Here is a 27,895-nt window from a genome sequence, read left to right as displayed (position 1 = left end):
AAAAATTGCAGTGGTTTTTTAGTCTTAGATACTACAAGGCAAATTATACCATAGCACTTGGAAATGATTATTACAGATTACAAAATTAATTGACTCTAAGCAGATATTGGAAAATGTAAAGAAAACATACAGTATATTTTGATAAGGTACCATTTCATTTGAACATTTTGAATTATTTCACAGACTATGCATCAAATCCTTAAATCTCAGATTAGTATAAATAAGTATTTATTCTTTGATATGAACTCAAATAAAATTTAAATACTTAAGGTCAATGTAGGAAAATCACAAATTAGATTTTACCTTTAATAAATGAAAACACAGAGGGTGCCTGGCTGGCTCAGTAGGTAGAGCTTGCGACTTGTGAGTTTGAGCCTCACGTTGCATATAGAGATTTCTTAAAAAAAAAAAAAAAAGAAAATATACAAGTTATCTATACCTCTAACATGTAGCTCTTCTGGTAGAAAAGAGCTGGTAAGTTTAAGAGTAGATCATTTCTAGCAGAGCATGCAACTCTTGAGTTTGGGGTCACGAATTCAAACCCTACCTTGGGTACAGAGATTACTTAAATAAAAAATTGTTTTAAAAAAGAGTGGATCATTTCTTTGTTGTGTTACTCCACAGAATTTGGGGAGAGTGCCTTCTGTATATCTGGTGGAGTGCTAGGATGTTCAGTGCTGAGCACCATGGACAAGTCCCTACCATCTTGAGGCTTAGAGTCTCCTAGCAGAATTAGACAAGCCAGCTGCAAAGTGTGAGCACCAAAAGGATAGTGACACAGGGTCTAGTAATGAAAACCAAATCAAACCCCAACCCCACACAACAAGGTCCCTAATTAAATGGAGTGGTTGTTGAAGGCCTCCTTGAGGTGAGACCAGAGGGTGGAGAGTCTTGCCCAAAAGTCTCGAAGCCCATTTTGGGTTGATCTCAGTGCCTCAGTAGGGAGCAGGTGGCAGTTCCCAGTGAAGACAGGTGTGGCCACGGCCAGGTGATTGAGGTGAGGCTTGGGGAGGCGGGTGGGAGAGTTCATGCTCAGTAAATGTGATGGAATCCATTGAGGTGTTTGGATTTAAGTTTTTTAAATGTCAACCTTCAGCTCTGTGTGGAGAATGAACTGGACAAATAGGAAAATATCTTGTACAGATATCCCTTGCTTTACCAAAATAGATTTGCAGTGTTTTCTTTAAAACAAAAATCTACATAATTTTTTTTATGAATTGGTTTTCTAATTATTTAATTGAAAGACACCCAAGAGTAGAGTTGGCAAACTTTTTCTGTAAACTTCTTTCTTCTTTTACTGAAAAATTTACTGTTTTCAGATAATAAATACTTTAGGCTTTGGGGGCTATACAGCTTGTCGAAGCTACTTGCTCTGCCCTTGTAGCTTGAAAACAGCCATGACAATCATGTATGGGTGAGTTGGCTATGTTCCGTTAAAACTTTACCTGGCTCAGTCGGTAGAACATGTGACTCTTGATCTCGGTGTCATGAGTTCAGATGGATGTTAGGTGTAGAGCTTACTTAAAAAAAACAAAAAACTGTATTTATGGACACTTGAATTTGAATTTTATCAATTTTCATGTATCAAGAAGTATGAATTCTTTTGATTTGTGTTTCTCCCAATCATTCTTAGCTTAGGGGCCATGCACAAAGAAATTTGGCCTTCAGGCCATAGTTTGCTGACCCTGGTTTAGAGAATAAATTTTGTAGTCCACCCGTCTGGGATGGATCACTTCGTTCTGCAGCTCTGAACTTTCTGACATTGAAGAAATTACTTGGAGAAATTCATTTTAATATAGGAGATCATACAGTAGTTTTCTTCCTCTGTCTGGATTATTTTACTTAGCATGAACTGCTGCCAGCTTCATGGGGTCAGTTACTAGGATAAAATGAGTTAATATTTTTAAAGCCCTTAAACCAGTCCTGGCACATAATAAATGTTACATAATTATTTGTGGTTTTTTCATTTTTATAATTATTTATTTAACGAATAGGATTTTTATCCTGAAATCAGAAATACAATTTAATTTTTTAAAAAAAGTGGCTTCTAGTAAAAGAAAAGTCACAGTTGTGTGTATTGCTAAAGCCTTAGTTTTCCAGATGCAGATCTTACATGTAGGATCACACCAAACCCAACAGAAAAAGTCTTTACAAGCGGGAGAGCATCTTTTGAGCAGTTGGTTACAGGGTGGAGGCACCAAAGCCTTAAAGATGCACCAGATTTCTGACTGCTTTCCAGAGCACAGAGAAGGATTTTAATGCAGGGTTTGTTGTAAAAGATAAAAAAGACTCTGGATACAGAGGAGTGATGGTGGGGAGAATGGATAGAGGAAGAAAGGAAATCGGGGAGAGCAGTAGACAGTAGTGGTGGTGGCAGGATTAAGAACCAAGGTTTAAAAGTGTTAAATCATGGGGCATCTGGGTGGCTCAGTTGGGTGGGTGTCCAACTTGGCTCAGGTCATGATGTTGCAGTCTGTGGGTTTGAGCCCCACATCGGGCTCTGCTGACAGCTCAGAGCCTGGACCCTGCTGCGGATTCTGTGTTTCCCTCTCTGCCCCTCCCCGGCTCGCTAGCTCGCTACCCCTCCCCCCAATATAAATAAACATTTAAAAAATTAAAAGTGTCAATTGATAAAAATTGAAGTAGTAGGAGACAGAGAAAAGTAAACCACTATTGTGTGAGGGGTTCCTTACAGAGTGAATGGTTGGGGGGGAAAAGACTTAAATTGATTTCAAGAGTAAAGCAGGTGCAAGGTGGTGCTGAGAAAGATTAAAGAAGACAATTGGAGTGAAAGAGGCATGCCTCAACACTTCATGAAGGGGGTGGTCTCCGTTCCCAAGGGTCCAGAGAACTTCCAGATGGGGTGGAAGGCAGGAAGCTTTCATAGGATAAGGAACAAGTAATGAGGAAACAAGTATAGAGCCCGGGTTGGCATGGCTTTAGGGATTGGCTACTGACTGTGCTCTGTTTCTGGTGCGGTGGACTATTTGTGGGGACACGAAAGCTATCTAAATTGTGGTTTGCTCACTTTGCTCCCGGGGCAGGAATGCCTCCATCTTGGGCCTAGGAAGTTATTTCAGCGAAGGTGCCATGGTATCTCTGACTTCTTCTCTCTGAGGACAGAGCTTCTCAGCAGGGAAATATTTTGTGATTTCTCCAGTGTGAAGTTCTAGCTGGATATTGTGAAGTGAGAAATTACTTTTGTTTGTTTGTTTTATTGTGTTAGCCTTTGTTATTTGAAGTAGGGAGATAGGAATTACGGTTGGCATGATCTTTTTAATGCCCAGATTTAAAAAATTTCTTACAAGCCATGAGTTAGTTGGCACCAGGGTCTGCTTTTTCTGTATCCATATGTCCTCTTAGAATCTAGTTTGTGGTGAAGTTTGCATGTATCTTACCCATATGGGAAAAAATGCAATGACTTCCTCTCTCACTGGCTAATACTTTTTTGCATAGTATATAAATAGTAGACAGATGGGCATACCGGGAGTTCATTTCCAGACCAGCAAAATAAAGCATATATTGAAGCAAAGCCATTCAAATGAACTTTTTGGTTTCCCAGTGCAGAAAGAAGTTATGTTTACGCTTTATTGCAGTCTGTTAAATGTACAATGGCATTCTACCTAAAACAGTAACATACATGTCTTAATTAAAAATATTTTTTATTGCTAAAAAAATGCTAACCGTCATCTGAGCTTTCAGCACGTCATAGTAACTGATCGCAGATCACCGTAACAAAGGCAGAAGTAATGAAAAGGTTTGAAGTATTCCAAAAATTACCGAAATGTAACACAGAGAGACAAAGTGAGCAAATGCTGTTGGAAATATGGTGCCGACAGACTTGTTCAACACAGGGTTGCCACACTCCTTCCATTTGTAAACATACTTGTGAAGCACAGTAGTAAGGTGAAATCAGTAAAATGAGGAATGCCGAATGCTGCAAATTTCCTTTATTCCTCTTGGGCCTATGATTTTCATCAATTTTTAGCCACCTGAGATGGGTTTGAAGCGCTGATTCTGATTTCCCATTGTGAGTTTTGGTATATTCATGGGTGCAGGCTGCCTGGTTGTGGCTGGCCTCATGGCGGGGCCAGTGGCACAAGGGCTGGCGAACCTGCTCATCAGCTTCCATAGCTGCTCTTTGAGCATTAGTGTAGGAAAAGGTGGTCTCTAGGGGTCCAAGATGATGCCATGCCTGCTGCATTTAGGACTGTCTCCTGCCTTTCCTCATTTTATAGTTACAAACTACCAGTGTTCACAAAAGAGTGGGCCTTTTGGTTCAAGTTGGGTGAGCCGTCTGCTATTCAAAAGGGACTCTGGAGAGGGGACAGGCCACATCTCCAGAGGGCATTCCATTCTTTTGGTCTTCACCCTCCTGGAATGACAGTTTAGGAAGAATATATATACTTCACTGATTTTTTTTTTGAGCTCATTCTAAACTGAGCACACCAGGACCGCTGGATTAATTTTTCCTCCAATCCACACTCCCTTGGCGTGGCTGCATGCATTGACTCAGTCCCTTGGGAAAATCACTGTGTGGGGGTAGTTAGGTACATTGTGCATAAAAATGTATTTAACATCTAATGCAATATACTTGTAAGAATTTATTAGCTTCTAGAGGGGCGCAGGGTGGCTCAGTCGGTTAAGCCTCCGACTTCGGGTCAGGTCAGATCTCACGTTCCTGGGTTCGAGCCCCGCGTCAGGCTCTGTGCTGACAGCTAGCTCAGAGCCTGGAGCCTGCTTCCTGTTCTGTATTTCCTTCTCTCTCTGACCCTCCCCCTCTCATGCTCTGTCTTTCTCTGTATCAAAAATAAAACATTAGAAAAAAATTAAAAAAGAATTTATTAGTTTCTAGAGACTACCAAGTTTCAAAGGAAAGATCAACATCCTGAAAGACTGTTGCACTCAGTGGTAGGGTATGAAACAGTATTAAAGGCTGAGAGAGTATTAAACAGAATGAAGGCAGCCTGCAGTTCTTCAGCGTAGCTGTTGTGACCTGCTGTCCTTTGGTGTGCTCCCACTGGCTGGGAGCTTTGGAGCCTTTATGATGAACTGATCACAGGCCCTTACCAAATGAATTTGCTGATCTGGGGGAAACACTCCTTTGAAAACCATTCCAGTGCCAAATTGATGAACGTGCACCACTTCCCAGAGACCAGCTGTTACTTAGTGGGCTGCTAGCTCATGTCTGGCCACCTAAAGTGAACTTCAGCACCATTTTTCCCTCCAACATCCCGATGGGAAATTTTACCCGTTATGAGTACGAGTAATAGACTAATTGTTTGTTAATTTGATATCCTTTTAGATTATACATCCCAAAACGGATGATCAAAGAAATCGGTTACAAGAGGCTTGCAAAGACATCCTGCTGTTTAAGAACCTGGATCCGGTAAGACAAATCTCAGTAACCAGAAATGGTTGTTTTTTTTTCCTGCAGTGTCAAAGTGAAGAACTGGGCAGGGGCTTGGCTTTTACCCTCTTTACAAGCTAACATCACACGGGATGATGTGGAGGCCTGCATGCATAGTGGGTTGTGTTCTAGGAGCAACCTCAGGCTTCACAGGTGCGCTGTTGCCACAGGCCTGCCTGCACCCGTCCGGGGTAGACATTATCTCATCCCTCAAGGTTACATATTACAAGCTGTGCCCTGAGAAATGGCCCAGTTGGAGAGAGGGTAGGACCTTGCATTCTTTGTACAGCCAGCCAGTCGGAAGGAATAGGACAGTGCAGGTCCCATGGTGGCTTGCCTTTCTTCACAGCTAGTAAAAATAATTATTTATAATTATTATACTATTTATATATTATTATATATTACATAATATATTATACATTATACAATGTATATATGTATTATATATAAATTATAAATATATTTAAGTATATTATAATATATAAAATATATAAATACATAATATGTATTACATATTATATAATTTATTGTATAATATATATTAGTAATTTTAATGTGTAACTTGTCTGTTATACATATTTTAAAGGTAATAGTTTACTTGGCTTTAAAGGAGGGGGATTTCTTTCATTTTTATTTATTGATTGATTTTGGTGCGGATTTCGGAGTCTCTGGTCTTTGGTTCTGGGAGGTTTTCTAGAACACCCTCTCTCAGTGTGAGTGAGTATGCTGTACACGTTTTGCTCTGCTTTCTGACTTAATTGTTCTCTTCCTTCATCACAGATTATGCTTCTTCACTGCTCTCTGGTCATTTGGGTTGCCATGATCCTGCCGCCATGATCCAAATGTGGAAACTGAGTCAACTCTTATAGCTTACCTCAACTTTTTTTTTTTTTGTCAATTGCAGCATCTATTATAGTTTTCAGATTGATGCCCTGGTGAAGAAAGCATTAAATTAACACCTACTCTTTTAAAGATAAGGTCTTCTGAAGGCCATTTTTATAAGGGGGAAGGGACTGCATTATACCAGATCCTCTACACTGGGCCATATGACACCGTGAAACATTTTTTAAAAATCCTTTGTTTCTTGGCACCTGGGTGACTCCGGCTCAGGTCACGATCTCACAGTTCATGTGTTTGAGCTCCACATCGGACTCTCTGGTCTTAGTGTGGAGCCCGCTTCAGATCCTGTCTCTGTCTTTCTCTGCCCCTCCTCCACTTGTGCGCGCTCTCTCTCTCTCTCTCTCTCTCTCTCTCTCTCAAAAATAAACAAACATTTAAAAAAATTCTTTGTTTCTAATACCACATATATTTTTCTCACATCCTCCAGGAACACAATTATACTTTGTGACTTTGGAGATGTTGTTTTAGAACCACATGTTACAAATTTTACTGAATTTGAAAAACTATGAGCTCTAAAGAATGGGGGTGTTGGTTGTTTAATAATGAAAAATTAAGAAACTAAGATGGAAAAATTTAAGAATTCTATTTAGGAATGGAAACGTTTTCTTGTAGTATTAAACACCAGATAGAATAAGTGACTAATGGGAGTTTGTGCCTGAGTTCAGGTCTAGCTAGCCCAGGGGTTCCTGAAGGATGGACGGTGTTGGCAAAAGGGAGGACAGAGTCACAGTGTTCTTTCTGATCACGGGTGGGCATCTCTGCTCTGTTTGATTCTCTAGCTTTATTTATAGTGATGGCTCCCAACAAATTTGTGAAATTTTGATGGGCTTCCAAACAAGCACACATTTCATTTGTCTAGAATGCTAATGATTCTGTGAAATATGGAACATGTAAACTGTGTAATTTCTTTTGTTTTTAATGTTTATTTATTTTTGAGGGAAAGACACAAGCAGAGGTGGGGAGGAGCAGAGAGAGAGGGAGACACAGAATCTGAAATAGGCTCCAGGCTCTGAGCTGTCAGCACAGAGCCTGACGTGGGGCTTGAACCCATGAACCATGAGATTATGACCTGAGCCGAAATCGGACGCTCAACCTATTGAGCTACCCAGGTGCCCCTAAACTATTGATTGCTAATGATCTTCTACCAATGCGAGTCCAAATAATTATCAGTGGAAAGATACAACTTTGTGTGTGTATGGGGGCAGGTATTGGAATTAAATAAATTTAGTTATTTTACTCTTATCTGTCAGATACACAGAGAAGACCGCTGTAAGATTAATCCTCAGTTTTTCCCTTTAGGGTAGGCTTCAGCTAAGCAGATTATTCTTCAGCTAGAACTTTACACTTTACACGGCAAAATTTCAGAACTCACCAAAAACAGTGCTTCTCACACTCTGCCGTGCCTGTATATTATCTGAGGATCTGGTGAAAAATGCGGGGTCTGGTTTAGTGGGTCTGTCGTGGAGCCTGAGAGACTGCATTTCTTGGGTGAGGCCGATGCTTCAGGCCCACAGCCACACTTCCCTGAGCGGGGACCAGGGCTAGATGCTCTCGTTCAGGACTTGGGCCCACCGCCTGTTAGTTTGTGTGCATGCTTTCCTATTGAATCGAACCCACGTTTTAATGCATCAACAATGACTAGACATTTCTATTCAGGTGCCTGTACACAAAGTGATAAATAGACGGGAAATAGCTGTTAGGTATGCTCTCCTGAAATGCTTCTTGTTCTGTTCTGTCCCCTAAACTAAACTGATTTTTCTGGCTCTTTCAGCTTTAATTCTTTTAAAGCCCTGTGCAAATTGCATTTAAAATAATAAAATTACATTTAAAATAATTTTTTTAAGGCTATTGCTAGTAGATTCTGGCAAGGAGCATCTTTATTTAATTAAAGTGATTATAAACAGTAAATGTTTTTAGCCTCCTTTTGCTTCTTTGTTGAGGTCTTATATATTAATATTTTGAGGCCAGTTCATAGGGGAGGAAACAAGAAAAAACACTTTATGAAATTACTAAGTTCATAAATTACCACCATTGAGTATTTCATAGTGAAAAAGCAAATGTATTTACATAGTTGCTTCCAAAACATCTTTTTTTAAAAAAAAATTGAGCTTGAACTGTCTTGTTTTATTTTCCAACTCTCTCAGAACCTTCTGGGAATGATGCAAAATATAGATGAGTAAAAATGTATTTTTCTCAACAAATTACAACCTAGAATTTGTAAAAACTCCCTAAACATGGCCGTTTGAAGATTTTAGGTTAAGTCTGTGATTTTAAATAGTCTTCTAGTGTCTCATGATCCACATTTTTTTAAAATAATAACTTAAGCACATTACATTGAATGACACGCTCGGCACCTGTAACCTGCCTATACAGCAACAGTCAGTTCGATTCCTTGCTGCGTTCTGTGCTCCAAAGCCTGTGTAATGCATGGACACCACAGAAATGCATGGTTGTTGTCCTCTTGAACTTACAATTTGACGAGGTTCCACATACCCACACCAAGCAATTTGGTAAAACATGGGAAATACTGTAATGTGGTCAGGACTTTGCGAGAGGGTGAGGGTCTCAGCCCACTGAGGTTTCAGGAAGCTGGGGAGGCCCCTTGAGCCTCAGAGTGGGAAATTGCAGGGGAAGAAAAGCGTAGAGTATTCTCCCTGGAGCCTGCAGCGGAGGAGCCCCCCCCCCCCAGTGGAGGGAGCACCTGAATGTGTGCTGTGTTGTAAAGGACTGGTCTGGACTGCCACCCTGCAGCGTTGGCCATGTATTGAAGGCAGTGGGAAGTCTCACTTGAAATATTTTAAGCAGCGAAAGTAATAATCAGATGTGTGTGAGGTCATTGTGGTGGCAGGATAGAGGGTAGAAGAGTGGGAAAGGGACTTAGAGAAGGGGGAAAGAGGATGGCTTCATAAAATATTCAGGATTAGCAGAAGCTGGCACTTTTTAGGGATTGGATGATTTGTGACCTGATGCACAGGGTCTAGGATGACTCCCTCCTGGTGTCTCCGCTGGAATGGCTGTGAGCTGGTACCTTTTTTTGAAATGGGAAAATTTGGAGGAGGAAAGGGGGAGCAGTAATTACTAACTCACAAGAAGAATGATCCAGACTTTTTATCTAGCATCGCATCTCAATTCCCTGAAGTCATTGTTTAGCTTGGAAATCTTGCACTTCCCTGGCCTCCAAACATTTTTTCCTGGGAGTGCCGTGTGTGCATAGGTTGAGCACAGCATTTGTAATTATTAATGTCTTTGAAGATCTCCTTTTCATGAATATTTTAATGCTCGACTCAGTAGGCCATTTTTCTTCTGCAGTATTTCTAATTTGAGGCAAACTGAAATAATTTTCCTAGGCTCTCTGATAGGTTCTTTCATTAACGGCAAGTAAATTGTTATTTTTGAAGTGAGTCAGAGACCTTTCACTGAGCCCATTCTCGGGGCTGCATTCCATAGAATAAGCTGTGGATTTCCTACTGTGGCTGGCAGTCACTGGAAAAGCCGCCGCATATTAAATATTTCCTAAGTTCTTTTCACTCTCCGCATAATTATGGGGAAAGTGCATTTTGATTGATTAGAACAGACACTTGTCACACTGAGAAGTTCTAGAAGAAATGATTGTTCTGTATTTTACCAGGAATTACTTTTCTGTCTCTGTGTGTGTGAATTCCTAAGCTTTATAATGTTATAACATATAGCTCATTCCAAGATGACAAAAAAAATGTATTTCATTTTTCTCTGCCATTCGACATTTGACATGTAGAGAAAGAGCTAATCAATAAATCTGGTAGTCCCTCTCTATCTGGCCTAAAAGACTTGGAATATAAATAGTAAGCAACATAAAATATTAGCAAATCATGTAAGCAAACTTTGTAACTTTGATAGGTGACCATATGTTGCCTGGTTGTTGAAATCATTTGGATAAAATGGTCCCTGTGGGGCCAATTAGCACCACATCAGGACAGCATTGTTTTCCTGCCACATTGGCCTCATCTTCCACAGGGGCTGCTCTCTCCCACTTAGGTGCCAGCGCTCACCCAGGAACGGGGGTGCGGTGAGGGGGAGATGAAAACCGTTTCTTGCAGAGTACCTCTATAGTTCCTCTGGAAGCGTTTCGTAGCCCATGGGAAGATGCAGCAGTATGTTCTCTGTTTCAATGGAGAACTTGGATTTTTTATTAATTAAAATTTTTAGAAGCACCTTGGTGACTTAGGCTGTTTTAATTTTTAATGTTTTCATTTTTAATTTTTTTAATGTTTTATTTATTTTTGAGAGAGAGAGAGAGAGAGACAGCGTGAGCAGGGGAGGGTCAGAGAGAGAAGGAGACACAGAATCTGAAGACAGGCTCCAGGCTCTGAGCTAGCTGTCAGCACAGAGCCTGACGCGGGGCTCAAACCCACAAACGGCGAGATCATGACCTGAGCCGGAGCCAGACACTCAACTGACTGAGCCACCCAGGTGCCCCATAGGCTGTTGAGCTTCTTACTTGGGCTCAGGTCATGATCTCACCTTCCGTGGATTCGAGTCCCATATTGGGCTCTGTGCTGACAGCTCAGAGTCTGGAGCCTGCTTCTGATTCTGTGTCTCCCTCTCTCTGCCTCTCCCCTGCTCTCTGTCTCTTTATGTCTCTGTCTCTCTCTCAAAATTAAACATTAAAAACATTAAAAAAAATTTTAAGTCTGTGTGCATATACAATTTATAAAAGTTCAAAAAGAGCAGAAGAGAAGGGGTGCTGGATGGCTCAGTCAGGTGGAGCTTCTGGGTCTGGTTTCAGCTCAGGTCTGGATCTTGTGGTTCCAGAGACTGAACTCCATGTCAGGCTCTGCACTGATAGCACGGAGCCTGCTTGAAGTTCTCTCTCTCTCTGCTCCTCCTTCACACACTTGCACATATGTAGCTGTCTTCCTCTCTCTCTCTTTCTCAAAATAAATAAAACATTTATTAAAAAAAAGAACAAAAGAGTAGTCAGGGGAAGGGAATCCCCCTTCCACCCCCACCTTCCAGCAGCCCAGCTTCTCAGGAGTCACGTTCTTTTAGTGTTTTCATGGCATTTCTCTGGCATTATGATATGTATAGATCGGTATATTGTTTTTGTATTTTTTAGGTTTTACTTTAAATTCTAGTTAGTTAACATGTATGGTAAAATTGGTTTCAGGAGTAGAATTTAGTAATTCATCACTTAACATATTACACCCAGTGTTCATCACAAGTGCCCTTCTTAATGTCCATCCCCCACTTAGCCCATTCCCCCACCAACTTCCCTCCAACAACGCTTAATTTGTTCTCTATCTTTAAGAATCTCTTATGGTTTGCTTCCCCCCTCTTTTTTTCCCATATGTTCGTCTGTTATTATTATTATTTTAAGTTTATTTATTTTGAGAGCAAGAAAGTAGGGGAGGGGCAGAGAGAGAGGGAGACAAGAGAATCCCAAGCAGGCTCTGCATTGTTAGCACAGAGCCTGAGGTGGGGCTCAAACTCATGAACTGTGAGATCGTGACTGAGCCAAAACCAAAAGTTGGATAGTTAACTGACTGAGCCACCTAGGCACCCCCTGCTTTGTTTCTTAAATTCCACATATGAGTGAAATCATATGGTATTTGTCTTTCTCTGACTTATTTTACTTAGCATAATATACTCTAGCTCCATCCATGTCATTGCAAATGCCATGATTTCATTCTTTTTGATGGTGAAGTAATATTCTATTGTATATATACAGTGTGTGTGTGTGTGTGTGTGTGTGTGTGTGTGTGTACACACACACACCACATCTTCTTTATTTCTTCATTAGTCGACGGTCACTTGGGTTCCTTCCATAATTTAGCTATTGTTGATAAGGCTGCTGCTATAAACATTGGGTTGCATGTGCCCCTTTGAATTTGTATTTTCATATCCTTTGGGTAAATAGCTAGTAATGCAATTAAGGGTTTTAGGGTAGTTCTATCTTTAACTTTTTGAGGAACCTCTATACCATTTTCCACAGTGGCTGCACCAGTTTCCATTCCCACCAACAGTGTAAGAAGGTTCCTCTTTCTCCACATCCTTGCCAACATTTGTTGTTAGTTTTAGCCTGATAGGTGTAAGGTGGTATCTCATTGTGTTTTGATTTGTATTTCCCTGATGATGAGTGATGGTGACATCTTTTCACGTGTGTTTTAGCCATCTGTATGTCTTCCTTAGAAAAATGTCAGTTCATGTCTTCTGCCCATTTTTTAACCGTATTATTTGTTTTTTGAGTGTTGAGTTTAATATGTTGTTTATAGATTTTGGATACTAACCCTTTATCTGATATGCCATTTGCAAATATCTACTCACATTCCATAGGCTGCCTTTCAGTTTTGTTGATTGCTTCCTTGGCTGTGCAGAAGTTTTTATATTGAGGTCCCAGTAGTTCATTTTTGCTTTTGTTTCCCTTACTTATGGCAACGTGTCTAGAGGGAAGTTGCTATGACCAAGGTCAAAGAGATTGCTGCCTGTGTTCTCCTTTAGGATTTTCATGCAAATATGAAAGACCCACTGCTAATATCCTCAACGGGGAAAAACTGAGAGCTTTTTTCCTCGATGGTCAAGAACAAGACGGGGATATTCACTCTCACCACTGTTACTTACGGGAAGTCCTAGCCCCAGCAGTCAGACAACAAAAAGAAATAAAAGGCATTTAAATCAGCAAGGAAAATTCAAACTTTGACTCTTCTCAGATACTTTATGTAGAAAACTACCAAAAATTACTGGAACTGATATATGAGTTCAGCAGAGTTGCAGGATTCAAATCAGTGTACAGAAATATGTTGCATTTCTACATCAATACTGAAGCAGCAGAAAAAGAAATCAAGGAATCAGTCTCATTCATAATTATACCAAAAGCCATAAGATACCTAGGAATAAACCTAAGAAAAGAGGTAAAAGATCAGTATATTGTCTTTAAATTTTGGTGGCAGCAAACTTTCCACATTGTTCTGCCCAGTTTTTCTTTTTGCTGAGCATTGTATCTATATTTATGGAGATTCCATAATCTTTTAAAAAATTATTTGTATCAGTATTTATAAAAGTTTAAATTGGTAACATTTATATATTATAAAGCCAAACCAAGAAAACACTAACATTTTTCTGTTGTCTGTTTTATTAAAATGTATAACAAAGGAGGGCTCATCTTGTCAAAATAATATTGGAAAAGAAGAACAAAGTTGCAGGACTCACACTTGCCAGTTTCAAAAATCTTACTGCAGAGCTCCAATAATAAAAATCATGTGCTACCGGCATGGGCAGACACAGAACCAAGGAGTAGAATTGAGAGTCTACAAACAAATCCTATACATTTGATTTGATGTCCATTTGATTTTGACAAGAGTGCCCACACCATTCAGTGGGGGAAAGAGTCGTCTCTTCCACACATGGTGCTGAGACAACTGGACATCCACACACAGACATCCTTCTTTTATACTGTACACAAACATTAACTCAAAGTGGATCCAAAACCTAAGTGTGAGCTCCCAAACTATAGAAACTCTTAGAAGAAAACACAAGGGTAAGTCTTAATGACCTTGGATTTAGGGAGACATCAAAAACAGGACTACGAAAAGAAAAGAAAGAAATTGGACTTCATAAAGAATAAAAATTTCGTGCATCAAAGAACATTAATAAAAAATGAAAGATGTTCATAAATGGGAGAAGATATTTGCAAGACATATATGTATATAAGGACATGATATCCAAAATCTATAAAGAACTCTTAAAACCCAACAACAAAACAACTCAACTTAAAACTGGGCAAAATACTTGAATAGACATTTCTCAAAAAAAGATCTACAAATAATAAGCACAAGAAAAAAATCCTCAAAACGGCTAGTCATTGGGGAAATGCCAATCAAAACCTCAATGATATATCAGCCAAGCCTCACTAGGGTGCATCAAATTTTTTTAAAAAGGAAAATCACAAGTGTTGGTGAGGATGTGGAGAAACAGCAGCCCTAGTACGTTGCTGGTAGGAAAGAAAATAGTTTAGGCACTATGGAAAACAGCTTGGCAGTTTCTCAAAAAGTTAAACATTGAATTACCATATATTCGGAGCTCCACTCCTGGTTATAACCCAGAAGAATCGACATAGATATTCAAACAAATACTTGAATATGAATGTTCAATAGCCCCACTACTCATGATAGTCCAAAAGTGTCAACAATCCATGTGTCCACTTATGGATGAATGGATAAACATACATTATGGTGCATTTACAGTGGAGTGTTATCCATCTTTATTTTTTTTTAATTTTTAATGTTTTATTTATTTTTGAGAGAGAGAGGGGGAGAGATAGTGTGATCAGGGAAGGGTCAGAGAGAGAGGGAGACAGAGAATCTGAAGACAATCTGAGCTGTCAGCACAGAACCTGACACAGGGCTCAAACCCACAAACCATGAGATCATGACCTGAGCTGAAGCCAGACACTCAACTGACTGAGCCACCCAGGTGCCCCGAGTATTATCCATCTTTAAAGCGGAATGAAGTATGATAGACCTAGAACAAGGATGGACCTTGAAAACCTTACTTAACTAGGTAAAATAAGTGGATGGAAAAGGTCACATGTAGATTGTGTTATGTGGAATATCCAGTTTAGGTGAATCCATGGAGACAGAAAACAAGTAGATGTTGCCAGGAGCTAGTGGGAGGGGAGAATAGCAAGTGACATGATGAAAATGTTCTGGAACTAAGAAGTGATGGTTGTACAACTTTTTGTGGCCACTGAATTGTTCACTTAACCGTGGTTAATTTTATGGGAAATTTAACCTCAGAAAACCATCTTGTATATATAATTCATCTGAGCATTTTGATTTCCATTAGTTTTAATATTTAATGGCTAAAATATACTTGAAGGATGCAATTAAATCAACTGTTTACAGAATCAATCACTGAAGTGCCTCCACTAAATCTCTAGGTACCGCAGAACATAGTTTGAGAAACACAGCTCTTTTGTGTGTTACAGGATCTTCAAATTGTTCCTGCATTTTTTCTGAGGAAAGATTTTTTCACTTTCTAGCTTATTCTCACTAGCCGAAATTTATCCTTAAGCCTTGTCAGCCATGCTTTAGCAGAGTAAAAATCTTATATAGTTTAAATAGTTGTTGAAGAATAGATTTGAGGTTCCTGGCTTCCATTTTAATAAATCTGTCCTATGGGGGTGAAAGGTTGCTTCTTGAGGAGAACCTTAGTGACAGAGAAGAGTGATAAAAAATTTGCCACAATCATTTTTGGTTTTGCTTTTGTTGTTGTTCTTTTCCATTCTATTTTGGTTTTGGTGTTAAACCAAAAAGGATTGGAGTCAAAATTCTCTATATAAATTCTAGTTATGAGTAATATAGGGAAGTTTTAAAAACAAGTATCTTGAAAGGGCATTTGCAAGAACCAAAACTAACCTAGGTATTTTAATTGCCCAGATTATATTCCACATATAAGGTATATGGTAGTTTGGTGGTTCACTTTTCAATATATTAGTGATCTTTGCACTGAAATATTCTGAAATAGCCAATTATAATTACTTTCATTCAGGCACTGAATATGAGAGGAAATAAATATATAAATCCTCATTTATATGTGGTAAGGAAGACTATACTGTGTGTGTGTGTTTTGATAAGATGTAGTGGCAGTGATGGTATTTCTATTTCTTTGAGCTTATTCACAAAAATATAAAGCTGATTATGGTTAGTCAAGAGAACATATTGCAGATAAACATAAGGATTGTATATTTTCTTTTAAAAAATATAGGAGCAGATGTCTCAAGTGTTAGATGCCATGTTTGAAAAATTGGTCAAAGAAGGGGAGCATGTAATCGATCAAGGCGATGATGGTGACAACTTTTACGTAATTGATCGGTAAGTCTTGCATAACTTCACTGCTGAAATGTGATGAACCTCTTGTGTAAAATCTCACTGCCTCTCCTTGATACTGGCAAATTAATATTTTATTGTAGCCGTTACCTCTTTATTCGTAGTACTACATAACAGACACTGGAAACCTGCTGTGAATACGTGTGGTGAAACCACACTAGAGCAGGGAAGAAGGCATAGTTTATAGAAGAACTGGTGATTTTGCTTAGTGAAATCTACAAATCCCAGTCATTTCCTGTGAGCTGCCTCATTCATTAACTTCTGCTGGAGAGGACACCTGTTGCAGTTGGGACGGAAGCAGAGCATGGCCTCTGGGGTGTTGAATCCTGTAACTCCACCTGTGTTATGTTTTCTAAAAGAGTTTTGGTTTTTTTTTAATGAACTCTAAAGTGAAACATGCCCATGGTAGAGAGAGTAGTCTTATGTTCTTTCCAGAAATTGTTTCTGCATTCTTGTACATTAAAAACATTATAGAGAAGTGATTTTTAAAACATTGCAGAGAAATTATTTTATTTCAGTAAGAGGGCATGTGTTCGTACCGAAAATGTAATTTCAGAAAACTTAAGTGGTGCTTTACTTCATCAGCAAACTATGTGCTTTAAGTGACAATTAGGTAAGAGCCCTAAACTGTTAATGGGGGAGCAGTCTGAACTGAGTCTTTTGGAAAATGATGATGAAGTATTTATGAGACCATTGGCATCCCCGTCCCCTCCTGTTCCAGGTGCGACACAGGACATCTGCCCGCTGGGCTCATTGGGTTACATTTGCTGTGCTGAGTACAGTTGTGCTCAGCTCAGAGCCTTGCAGAAACTCCCAGCCCGTGTGTCTGCACAGGTCTCGTTTCTTGACTCGGCTCTCCTGCATCAGCGATTGAGCACACTCTCCACACCGGGGGTTCTCACTGATTCCTCTGCTCCTTCATCCCCAATGCCTCAGTGACCTGTCGAGCTGTTTGCAGGGCGCTAGCCAGGACTAGGGTGAGCTTTCGATTTTAGAACCAACCCAGTTATCCCATATGTAAATTAAAGTCTTGATCTTGGTATCATTAACAGTATCATCAGTGAAACACCTTCGAAATTCCTTCAGCTGTTAAAGTGTATTTAACGGTAGGGGTATATGAGAAACCCAAATATGGTTAAAAACTCCCTCACGTTTCCCTTTTTGGTTAGCTCCTCAACACCCATTTGACAGGTGAGAATTCTCAGGCACACACAAGTGACGGTAGTCAGTTAAAGTCAGCCACCCAGGTGTTCAGGTCTCTTGGCCACTGTTTGTGGTCTTTCCACAGCCTCACACTGCCTGACCTCTCACATTATAAGGGAAGAAATCGATGTGAAAAGGTAGTTCAGATTATAGACTGATATGATTGCAGGTGGACTGATAGTTAATTTACTTCCCTTCAGCACATTTGTTGTGTATTTTATTCTGTTCAGAGTAGAAAGTATAGAGAACGGGGTTAGTGCAAAAGTGTAAATAGTACCAGTAGAAGAAGTAGTCTGTACTTGAAAAACAGTCAGGAAACAAATTTTAGAAGGTATCTTTGAAAAGCCATTCTGTTCATAAATATGTAAACCACTTATCCTCTTATTAATATCTTTGTCTAGTTTCTTACATTTTTTGTTGAGGATTTAACCAACACGATAAAGCCAAAGAGTTTCTGCTATCTGTCCTCCCGGTGTTTTGGCCAGCCTTGAGCCATGTTCTCTGATAAAATACAGTGTGTGGAAAGGCAGTCCTCCACAAGAAGAATGTAGTTATATAGATAGAGGATCTGTCAGATATGTAGCACGGTGCCATGCAGACGGAGTGTTACTTGCTTAGAATAAGAACCCAAATAAATGATAAGCACAGAATAGAAAGACCTACAGAGAGACTGGGATCAGATATTTAGTCTGAATTTCTACCACTTTTTGCTTTAGATTGGGGGTCAGTCTACAATAAAAGGCCGGATGATGTAAAGAGCTAGAGTAATTTTTTTAGGCTTTGTAGGCCATGTGATCTCGGTCACAACTATTTAGCTCTGCTGTGGCGGTACAGATCAGCAGTCAGTAAGGCGTAAACGAACCCATGGTCTGTGTTCAGTAAAACTTTATTAACTTTATTCATGAAAGCAGGCAGCCAGTCTGTGGGCCATGCTTTGCTTGTCCCTCCTTAGATTATAAAGGACCCTTGTAAGTGCCATACAATGGTGCTGACCAAATGGCTAGAGCTGTATTTTCTTCTTTTAAGTTAGTTTCTTCTGGGGTGCCTGGATGCCTTAGTTGGTTGAGTGTCTGACTCTTGATTTCAGCTCAGGCCATGATCTCACGGTTTGTGAGTTCAAACCCCATTGTCGGTCTCCATGCTGACAGTGTGGAGCCTGCTTGACAGTCTTCTCTCTCTCTCTCTCTCTCTCTGTCTCTCTCTCTCACCCCCCCTTCTTTCCCCTCCCCTCAAAATAAATAACTTTTAAAGAAAAGTTATTTGCTTCTCCTTTTAAAAGTAATACATGTTCAGTTTGGAAACAAAACCTCTTTAATTACAAAGTGAACATCCTAAATTCTTTCACTATTCTTAATGCTCAGAGATAACTACAGACAGCTTTGTTTCATATATCTATATTCCTTCAGAAGGATGTGTACACATACACTATTCGATTGTAGTTTTCTATCTTTGTCATTTATTTTATTACTGTAAACTTTTACTCTTTAGTCTCTTTTTTCCCCAGAGGCCCATGTATGATCCTTACCCTCGTCTAGCTGATGGTGTCCGCCTGCTTGTCTGGCACAAATGTTGTCTCTGACACATTTGATGCCCTTCTATTCTGTCAACCGAAGAGAAAGGGAAGCTGGAAATGGGATTTTTTTTTTTTGCACAGGGCTCTTCTCTGAAGTTATGTTTGATAGCAATGAGATTTTACTTGAATTACATCTACCTCTTATTTTTCATATGCCCAACAGAGGAACGTTTGATATTTATGTGAAATGCGACGGTGTCGGAAGGTGTGTTGGTAACTACGACAATCGTGGGAGTTTCGGTGAACTGGCCTTAATGTACAACACGCCCCGAGCAGCCACGATCACCGCTACCTCTCCGGGTGCTCTGTGGGGTTTGGTGAGTGAACGATTTACATGACCCAGATGTCATTTGTAAGCGCTCTTAGGACAGAAGCCAGGTAGATGGAGTTGTTTTAGTTCTCGTGCTGGATTTCTTTGCAGTCCTCATCAGTCATCAGGATGTTTGTTACACAGTAGATGCTGAACTGTTGGGTCTGTGCTGAGACTGTGCTGACTTAAATCTTCATGTTCTTTCCCTGATCAAGTCAGGAGCACAGCCTACCTCCCCTTTGGATACTCAGATCCAAAATGCTCTTAAAAACCAGCCACCCCGGCAAATGCACAGAGCCGTCGGTGTTGTGTTCTCAGATGGCTTTCTGTGGTGTTCTACTACCTGTGCTTCCCAAAGTGGAGTCCCCTAGTCAGTAGCATCTGTATCACTTGGACACTTGCTAGAAATGCAAATTCTGGGGATCCCACTTACCAATTCAGGCCCACAGAATCAGAAGTTCTGGAGATGGGGCCCAGTGATCCATGCTTGAGCAAACCTACCACATGACCCTGGTGCCATAACAGATTCTCTTGGTGTGCTATAAATTGGTAACAACTTGACATTGAAAAGCAGCTCGGTAGAGAGAACATACTTGACGCAGGGGTTCTCACCTGGATGCACATCAGAATTACTTTGCAGGGAGGTAGGGGGTAGTTAAATCCTTGCTGAGGCCCCACCGCAGACTAATTTAATCAGACTCTGTGGGGGTGGGTCCTAGGCTTTTAAAATAAATTTGTTAATTGTGATAATTCTACAAGGCTTAAAAGTCAGTTTAAAGAGACTTACGTGAGTTGGGAGGGCAAGTTCTTTTCGTACAAGATATCAGGGTGCAGAGTAGCTGATTCTAGAAGACCGGTGCTTCTCAGACTCCAGTGTGCTTACCTGAGAATATAGTTAAAATGTAGATACTGATTCACTGGGTCTGGATTGAGGCTTAGGATTCTGCATTTCTCATAAGCTGCCAGGACACCCCATTGCTGCTGTGCCCAGGACACCCTTTCTAAGTAGCGCTGATTTAAGGGCATGTTTGCGATGCTTGTATTTTCTTTTTAAATTGTTGAAAACAGCCCACCCTCTAGTTTCTAGTTAGTTTGCTCACAGGTCCTTTTGTGGAAGGAGGAGAGATTCAGAAATTAGAAGTCTATTAGGATCTGGTTCTCAAGGACTATAGCTTTACAGAAGTAGCACATTACTCCGTGATGACTCAGCCTTAACTCTGAAGCAGATTCAGCTGATAAAAATCTCTTGAAGAAACAATACATACTGTATTTCCTCTTATGAGAACCAAGCAGTTGCTGTTTACATAGTAAAAATTTGATGAGTTGCATTTTAAGATGTACAAGAAAAATGAGAATTATTTCACATAGGAAGAAACTCATTGTCATCTGAAGTGTTTCAAGGACTGTTAAAGATTTGAACACCCAAAGCCAGCTAAGTAGAAACTCCTGACCAGATCAGGCTACGTTCATAGGAAGTGTTTGCCTGTCATCAGAGTGGTAGGCTAAACCCAGAGTCTGCCGTGAGTTGTTTCATTAAGGAAGCCACCAGTTAAAAATGTAATCATTCCAGGGGCACTGGGTGGCCCAGTCAGTTAAGCGTCCAACTTTGGCTTAGGTCATGATCTCATGATTCATGGGTTTGGACTCTGTGCTGACAGCTCAGAGCCTGGAGTCTGCTTCAGATTCTGTGTTCCTCTCTCTACCCCTCCCCCACTCATGCTCTGTCTTTCTGTGTCTCTCAAAAATAAACATTTAAAAAATGTAATCATTCCAATGAGGTCGCCAGCCAAGGTCAAACGGTCACACTGTCAGGAACCTCCCTCTGTACATCCGTGGAGCAAGATCGCACATTTAGCAGGTTGGCCCCTCTGAGTCCTGATGATTTGGACCCCTGCTGGACACCTTAAACTAAGTACAAAGAGGTCCAGCATTTCCCAGTGTGTGTGATACTCAGGCCATCAAGAAGGATCAAACATTTTCAGAGATTTTTGCTCATATATAATAGATGTTATTAAAGTGGGCAGTTTGTGATGGTCACCTTGGGTATGTGCATGAGTACGGTGACTTTTTAAAAATTAAGATAGTGAACATATCACTTAATATTTCAAACCTGTTTTTTTAAGAGCAGCTTACCAAACTAGCCTATTTTCAGGGAAATTTGAGTAGATAAGATATTTTTCTTTTAAGGCCAACAGATTGGAGCTGTGCCGTATAAGTGCAGGTATAAAGCTGGGCAGATCCCAAGAGAACAGTCCTTTGTAGGCTCGTCTGACTTTGTAAATAGGACTCGGTCACTGTTCGCCTTCAGGGATTAACTGATGTGCATGACCCTGCCCATGATTCAGGGAGGCGAGGATTGACATAGCTAGCATGAAAACATTTGAAATGGGCATTTCTGGATTTTAATTCTATGTCACAGTGGACGCGAAGAGGTGGGCCACTGACAGAATTCTTCCTGAGACTTACACTTCACTGTCATTCATTTCTAAGTCACCTGAGACCAATGCCTCACTATCATTCATTTCTAAGTCACCTGAGACCAATGCCTCACTGTGGTTCATTTCTAAGTCACTGAACTATTTTTAGTCTTCTCTGTTTTGCAGTTAACTCTCTCCATAAAATGGTGTTTCAGCCAGTTCCCAGAAATGATTATATATCAGAATCACTTGGGGAGCTTTAATGGACTATAGACTGTTGAGCCCTACATGCAGACATTGAGCCATTCAAGTCTGGGATCTGAGAAACTTTTTTTTTCCTGTTAACACCAGAGCTGGTTCTGATGCAGACCCCAAGCTTAGTAAATTATAAATTTACTAATTATCTTGCAAATTTTTCTCTTTAAAAAAAATGATTAGGATTACAAATGCAAATCACAGCCCTTACAAAATTGTAATAAACGAAATGGGGCAAAGGATGTTTGCTTTGCTTTGCTAGAGACTTAACGCCCTCCACACTGGCTTTTTTTTCCATCCTACTAGTTCAGTTAAATTCAGCTTTACTGTGTCAGTGCAGTGATTTAATAATTAATGAATATAACTTCATTTTATTTTATACTAAAATGGTATAATTGATTATCAGTGTGTGACAAATTAATGTAATTATGGGGGCTCTTCACTACAAGCTATTATAAATAATGTTTTGTAGAAATTTTTCAAAATTAAGTTTGTAGGAAAACCATTTTTTGAGCTATTTTTGTCATTAAGATTTTCCCTAGTTCCTTAACTGAGTTCTGTATCTTTGAGGTTGAGTAGTATAAACAGAGGCACGTTTTAGGACCCTGAGAATGATGAACACCGGCACTCAGCTCGGACGGTCAAGAAGGCTGTAGCTGCTCTGTGCACATTTTTAAAAAAGAAAACCTCTGACACTGTGGATGTGACAACCTAGCATACGTGGTTTTTTTTAAGGGCTCATAATTGTCTTATGATTTAAAAAAATTCTAATAGTGTTTCTCATGTATTTTTTCCTACAATGCACATCAAGAAACACATTTGGAAATCTCACAACCAGTGCATGTATGTGTGTGTCTTTGTGTATAACTGAAATAAATCACTAAACAACAGTTTACTAAAAGGTGTGCATGCTGAGATTTTCTACTTATTTTTTATAAAAATGCTCATCATGGGTAGAGGAGGTCAAAAGGCACAAACTTGCAGTTATAAAATACATAAGACCTGGAATGTCATGTACACCACTGTAGTTCATAGTACTGTGTATTTGAAAGTTGCTAAGAGTATAGATTTTAAAAGTTCTCCACTAGAAAAAAAGAATCCATAACTATGTATGGTGATGAAAGTTAACTATACTTACTATGGTCATTTCTCAATATATATGAATACCAAATCATTATATTGTACTCCCTAAACTAATACAGTGTTATAGGTCAGTTATACCTGAGTTTAAAAAACTGCTGGTCATGTTCCACGGAATTCATTTTGTGACACTCTAGGGCTGTCATCCACAGTAAAAGAATACATGCTCCCCTGAACTCAGTCAGAGGCACACAGTGGTGGCTTCCAGGGGTTGGGGGTGGGGGGTGGGAGACTCGGGGAAATGGGGAGAGGTTGGACAAAGGGTACAGATTGAGTTCTGGGGACTGAATGAAAGGCATGGTAATTATAGTTAGTAACATTGTATTGTTGCTAAGAGAAGTCTTCAATGTGCTCATTACAAAAAAGAAAAAGATAATTATGTGAGATGGTATCAGTATTAACTAACTCTCTTGTGGTATTCATTTCACAAGGTATACGTGTATGTTGTATACCTTAAACAGTATTAGAGATCAGTTAAATCTCAATAAAGCTTGGAGGAAAACCAAGATGGTGCTATTACTTTTTTTTAAAATGGTGCAATAGTGCCATCTTGTGGGTTTATCCCAAATACATGTTGGCCAGATCTGAATTAAAGGAAACTGATGTTTCTTTTTTTAAAAAGTGAAAGTAATATCTTATATAGGTATATATTTTATGGTTGAAGAAATAAAAAATCTGAAAAGATAATGTTAACCTTTTATTTCAAGATTTTCAGTTATTTATTCCTTATAGGGAATATAGGGAATAAAATGAAACTATCTCTTTAAACTTTTTTCCTAATAAAATTTACCTTGTACCTGTCTTTGTATTTCCTGTTTTGCCTTTAGGACAGGGTAACCTTCAGGAGAATAATTGTAAAAAATAATGCCAAAAAGAGAAAAATGTATGAAAGCTTTATTGAGTCACTGCCATTTCTTAAATCTTTGGAAGTAAGTATATTGATATGCTTTTGTTTTATTTTGCTTTAAAATGCTTGGAATATTTTGTTCTGTAGAAAAGCTTCTTTGAATAAAAATGTATCCACATCTTTCTTTGGAAAAATTAAATTGTGGTGTTTGTATAACTTGGTATTTCTTTTAATACCTATGACTGCATTTGTTTTATTTTACTTAGTTTACAAGTAATAGACTTCTGTATCTGTAACTGATTTATACATGGCCTTTATCTAAAAGTAGACCTAATAAGTATTTGCCCAGTTACAAAAATACTTATTCAAAGGAATACACACACTCCAATGCTTATAGCAGCTTTATATAAAATAGCCAAATTATGAAAACAGCCCATGTGTCCATCCAGTGATGAATGGATATAGAAGATGTGGAATATATACAATGGAATATTATTCAGCCACAAAAAAAGAATGAGGTCTTGCCATTTGCAATGATGTGGATGGAGCTGGAGTATAATGCTAAGTGAAATAAGTCAGAGAAAGACAAATTGCATATGATTTTACTCATGTAGAATTTAAGAAACAAAACAAATGAGCAGAGGGGGGGAAAAAAAGAGAAACCAAGAAACGTACTCTTTTAACTATGTAGTTGAGAACAAACTGATAGTTACCAGAGGGTGGGGAGATGGGCAAAATAGGTGACAGGGATTAAGGAGGGCACTTGTGATGAGCACCAGGTGTTGTATGGAAGTGTTGAATCACTATATTGTACACCTGAAACAAATATTATGCTATATGTTAACTGGATTTTCAATAAAAACTTAAAAGCACAGACTTAAAATAATGATATAAATGTAGGAAGTAGCACTAGTTGTGCCTTTACAGGGAGAGCCTGTCAAATCAGTGTGTCCTCCCTGGCCTCTCCTTCCCAGTCAACTTGGCTGTTTACTGCTCTTCTCCTTTCCTCTCAAAATTGGCATTCCAGGGTCCCTTCTGTTTTCAGGCTACACTTACTCACCTGGTGAACTTGTCATATCCCCTGGCTTTAAAGACTGCTTATATGTTGATGCCTCCTGAAATTGACATCACCAGGCAAAGTCCCTCCCTCAAATGGCAGACATATTTATTCAAACGCGTATTTGATGTATGCTCTGAGGTGTCTAATAATTATCTCAAACCTACCTCGTCCTTGGCCTTCCCCCATCTTACTGCACCTTGGCCAGAAGCCTTGGGATCAGTACTGACGCATCTCCTGAAATCTTCCTCTGCTGGGTTGTCAGTACACGCGTGGTAGAGCTCTGGCCACACGACAGAATTGTGTGAGGCAGCCGTTCATCTCTAGCAGCATCTCTTTTAAATGAAAGGAGATCAGGGGCTGGAAATCCAGATGCCTTTGGATTTAGGCAAGTAACATAAAGGAGAAAACGTAGCCAGGATGGGATTTGGTTAACGCTGGATGACATTGTATTTCGGCTAAAGATCAGCAGCTAGTCTACCACAGCTTGTAATTAGTGCCATGTGACAATGTGCGCTGGGTGTTGTGAGTCTCCATCCTGATTTTTCAAAAGAAGCTGAAAGTTAAGATTTTTTATGAGAAATCTATTTTAAAATGCCGGCAGTTAATCCAGCACACACACCATACTGCTGGGTTTATTTGGCTTATAGGCTACTAATTTTTAACTTCTGAAATAGGATTATCCAGTTCATCTGTCTGATACTATCTTTTTTTCTTTGAAGGTTTCTGAACGCCTGAAAGTGGTCGATGTCATAGGCACCAAAGTATACAACGATGGAGAACAAATCATTGCTCAGGTAATTCACCTTAGGGCTATATTCCAAAAGGTTCCTACACGTGGTAGATCTCGATACATCTTTCATATGGGTCTATAATTAGTATGCAGTGATGGAGTAAATGATTATTACCTCCACCAAATGACCTGTTAAAAGTGGTTTAATTTATAGCCATTAAGCTATCTGAATATTTTTATTTATATAATTAACTCCTGATGAATATGTATTAAATCATCACATGGATTTCTGGATAATTTTGTGCGTGACATGAAATTCAAATATATCTAAACAATAACATGCTTTTTATAATCAGAAAAAACAGACGATAATTTTGTGCGTGACATGAAATTCAAATATATCTAAACAATAACATGCTTTTTATAGTCAGAAAACACCTGACTACCCTTGAGATAGTCAGGATGCAGGAGGCCCACTGGGAGTGGTTGCAGAGTTTTGCACGGTCAGTTCACGATGAAACCTCCCGGGGCTGCTCCCTGATGAAGTTAACCAAGGAGGGAACCCGCTGCGCCCTGTACTTTATGGGTTTCCCGGCACTAAATGGGGGCTCATGTGCTGTTTAACCCCTCATGCTTTTCTAAGGTCCCCGTTGTAACCTTGGTTATCATAGAGCTGCCGAGAGGTAGGATTTATGAAAACAGTTGAAGTTCACAGACACAGCTACAGATAGTACCTTGTATTTCCTGGTTACAGGTTTGAAGAATTTAGTGAATGATTTAAACAGATTTTTAAAGATTCTGTAATATTTGTATCAAAATATTGATACCATATTATAATCTTTATCTAAAATACTGTCTCTTGTGGGGCACCTGGCTGGCTCAGTCCATGGGACTCTTGATCTCAGGCCCTGCATTGGGCATGGAGCCTACTTAAAAAAAAAATGTCTCTTGATATATGTGAAACAAGATTCAAGGTCAGTGAGGATGAGGAAAGAATAATTTTTTTAGAGGTTAAACAAGCAAGTAAATTGCTCTCTCTCTCCTATACATATACATGCATATATACACAGTTAGTCAGGGATTGGAAAGTAGTGGAGTTCATCAGGCTCTGTGCTGACAGCTCAGAACACGCAGCCTGCTTCGGATTCTGTGTCTCCCCCTCTCTCTTCTCTCCTGTTTGCGTTCTTTCTATCAAAAATAAATAAACATTAAAAAAATTTTTAAGTTACTGGAAGTGTAATTTAAAAAATCCTTTAAAAATTACACAGTAGTCTATAGACCTATTATTTAAAATACTTGAAAATTTAACATGAAGTTCTGATATAAAAAGATATCTATTATACTTAGGACTTCCTAATTTTTAGATATTAGTTGTCTTTTAAATGTTTATAAACATTCATTCTATATTACATAAACCTAAACAAACATGTGATGTAAGCTGATACTGTATTTCTTATGTTTTATTTACTAAAGAGTTTTGAAAAGTTTCTCTAGAATCATTTTGAGAGGCTCAGAAATGTCAGGATCTGTTATCTTCCATATTACACTATTTAATTCAGAAGATATCATTGGAAATCAAGGCTGAGTTCACTCAAAAACCAAAAGCAAGAAAAAGGTGCGTAGTTAGAAATAGCAAGCCTTGTTGAGGCGCCCAAGGTGGTGTGGAGTGTCGCTGAAGACGTCAGGACCCATGTGGATTGCTTCCTCATGAGGCTGGTTGCTTTCTCCTTGTTGAGAGTTTCTCCTGTCTGGGCCACTGGTGCTGATACTTGCTGTCAGAGGGAGACACAGGTGCGCATCTGAGCACTTGTGGGGGAGGCAGGGCCAGCCAGCAGAAGGGAGGTGCTGCTGGGAAATGGCGCTGCCTTCCTTTTTAGTGTTTGTTTATTTTGAGAGAGTGGGGGAGGGGCATGGAGGGAGAGAACCCCAAGCGGATCCACATGATCAGTGCAGAGCCCCACACCGGGAGGAGAGATTGTGATCTGAGCACGCATGCTTGACTGACCGAGCCTCTCAGGCGCCCCCAGGTGCTGCCGTTTCCGACTGCTGACGTGGTCATCCAGGCTGGAGTCGGGGCCGAATTCTTACCTCTGCATTTGCCGTGGTTTTGTTTTGTTGTTGGTTTGTTTGTTTGTTTGTTTTTGGCTAGTTTTAGCAAGAAATGCTGTGGTAGGGAGTTTATTATTT

The 27,895-nt window shown here is 39.6% G+C and overlaps 2 protein-coding genes across 2 annotated transcripts in view; one reads left to right on the top strand and one right to left on the bottom strand.

The window, feature by feature from the left end:
* Positions 1 to 27,895, bottom strand: part of LOC115281762 (proline-rich proteoglycan 2-like) — a 63,809-nt gene that overhangs the window by 20,525 nt on the left and 15,389 nt on the right. The gene's annotated exons all lie outside the window — the stretch shown is intronic.
* PRKAR2B (protein kinase cAMP-dependent type II regulatory subunit beta) overlaps positions 1 to 27,895 on the top strand; it is a 103,271-nt gene that overhangs the window by 69,494 nt on the left and 5,882 nt on the right. Inside the window, exons 4-8 of the mRNA XM_029927229.1 lie at positions 5,306 to 5,389; positions 16,052 to 16,158; positions 19,113 to 19,266; positions 23,899 to 24,000; positions 25,698 to 25,772. Of these exons, the coding sequence (XP_029783089.1) occupies positions 5,306 to 5,389; positions 16,052 to 16,158; positions 19,113 to 19,266; positions 23,899 to 24,000; positions 25,698 to 25,772 (522 nt within the window). The remainder of the gene's footprint in view (positions 1 to 5,305; positions 5,390 to 16,051; positions 16,159 to 19,112; positions 19,267 to 23,898; positions 24,001 to 25,697; positions 25,773 to 27,895) is intronic.

This window comes from Suricata suricatta, chromosome 2, assembly GCF_006229205.1.
Source record: "Suricata suricatta isolate VVHF042 chromosome 2, meerkat_22Aug2017_6uvM2_HiC, whole genome shotgun sequence".
In the NCBI taxonomy this organism is placed as follows: domain Eukaryota; kingdom Metazoa; phylum Chordata; class Mammalia; order Carnivora; family Herpestidae; genus Suricata; species Suricata suricatta.
This window is presented reverse-complemented; position numbering and strand designations above follow the sequence as displayed.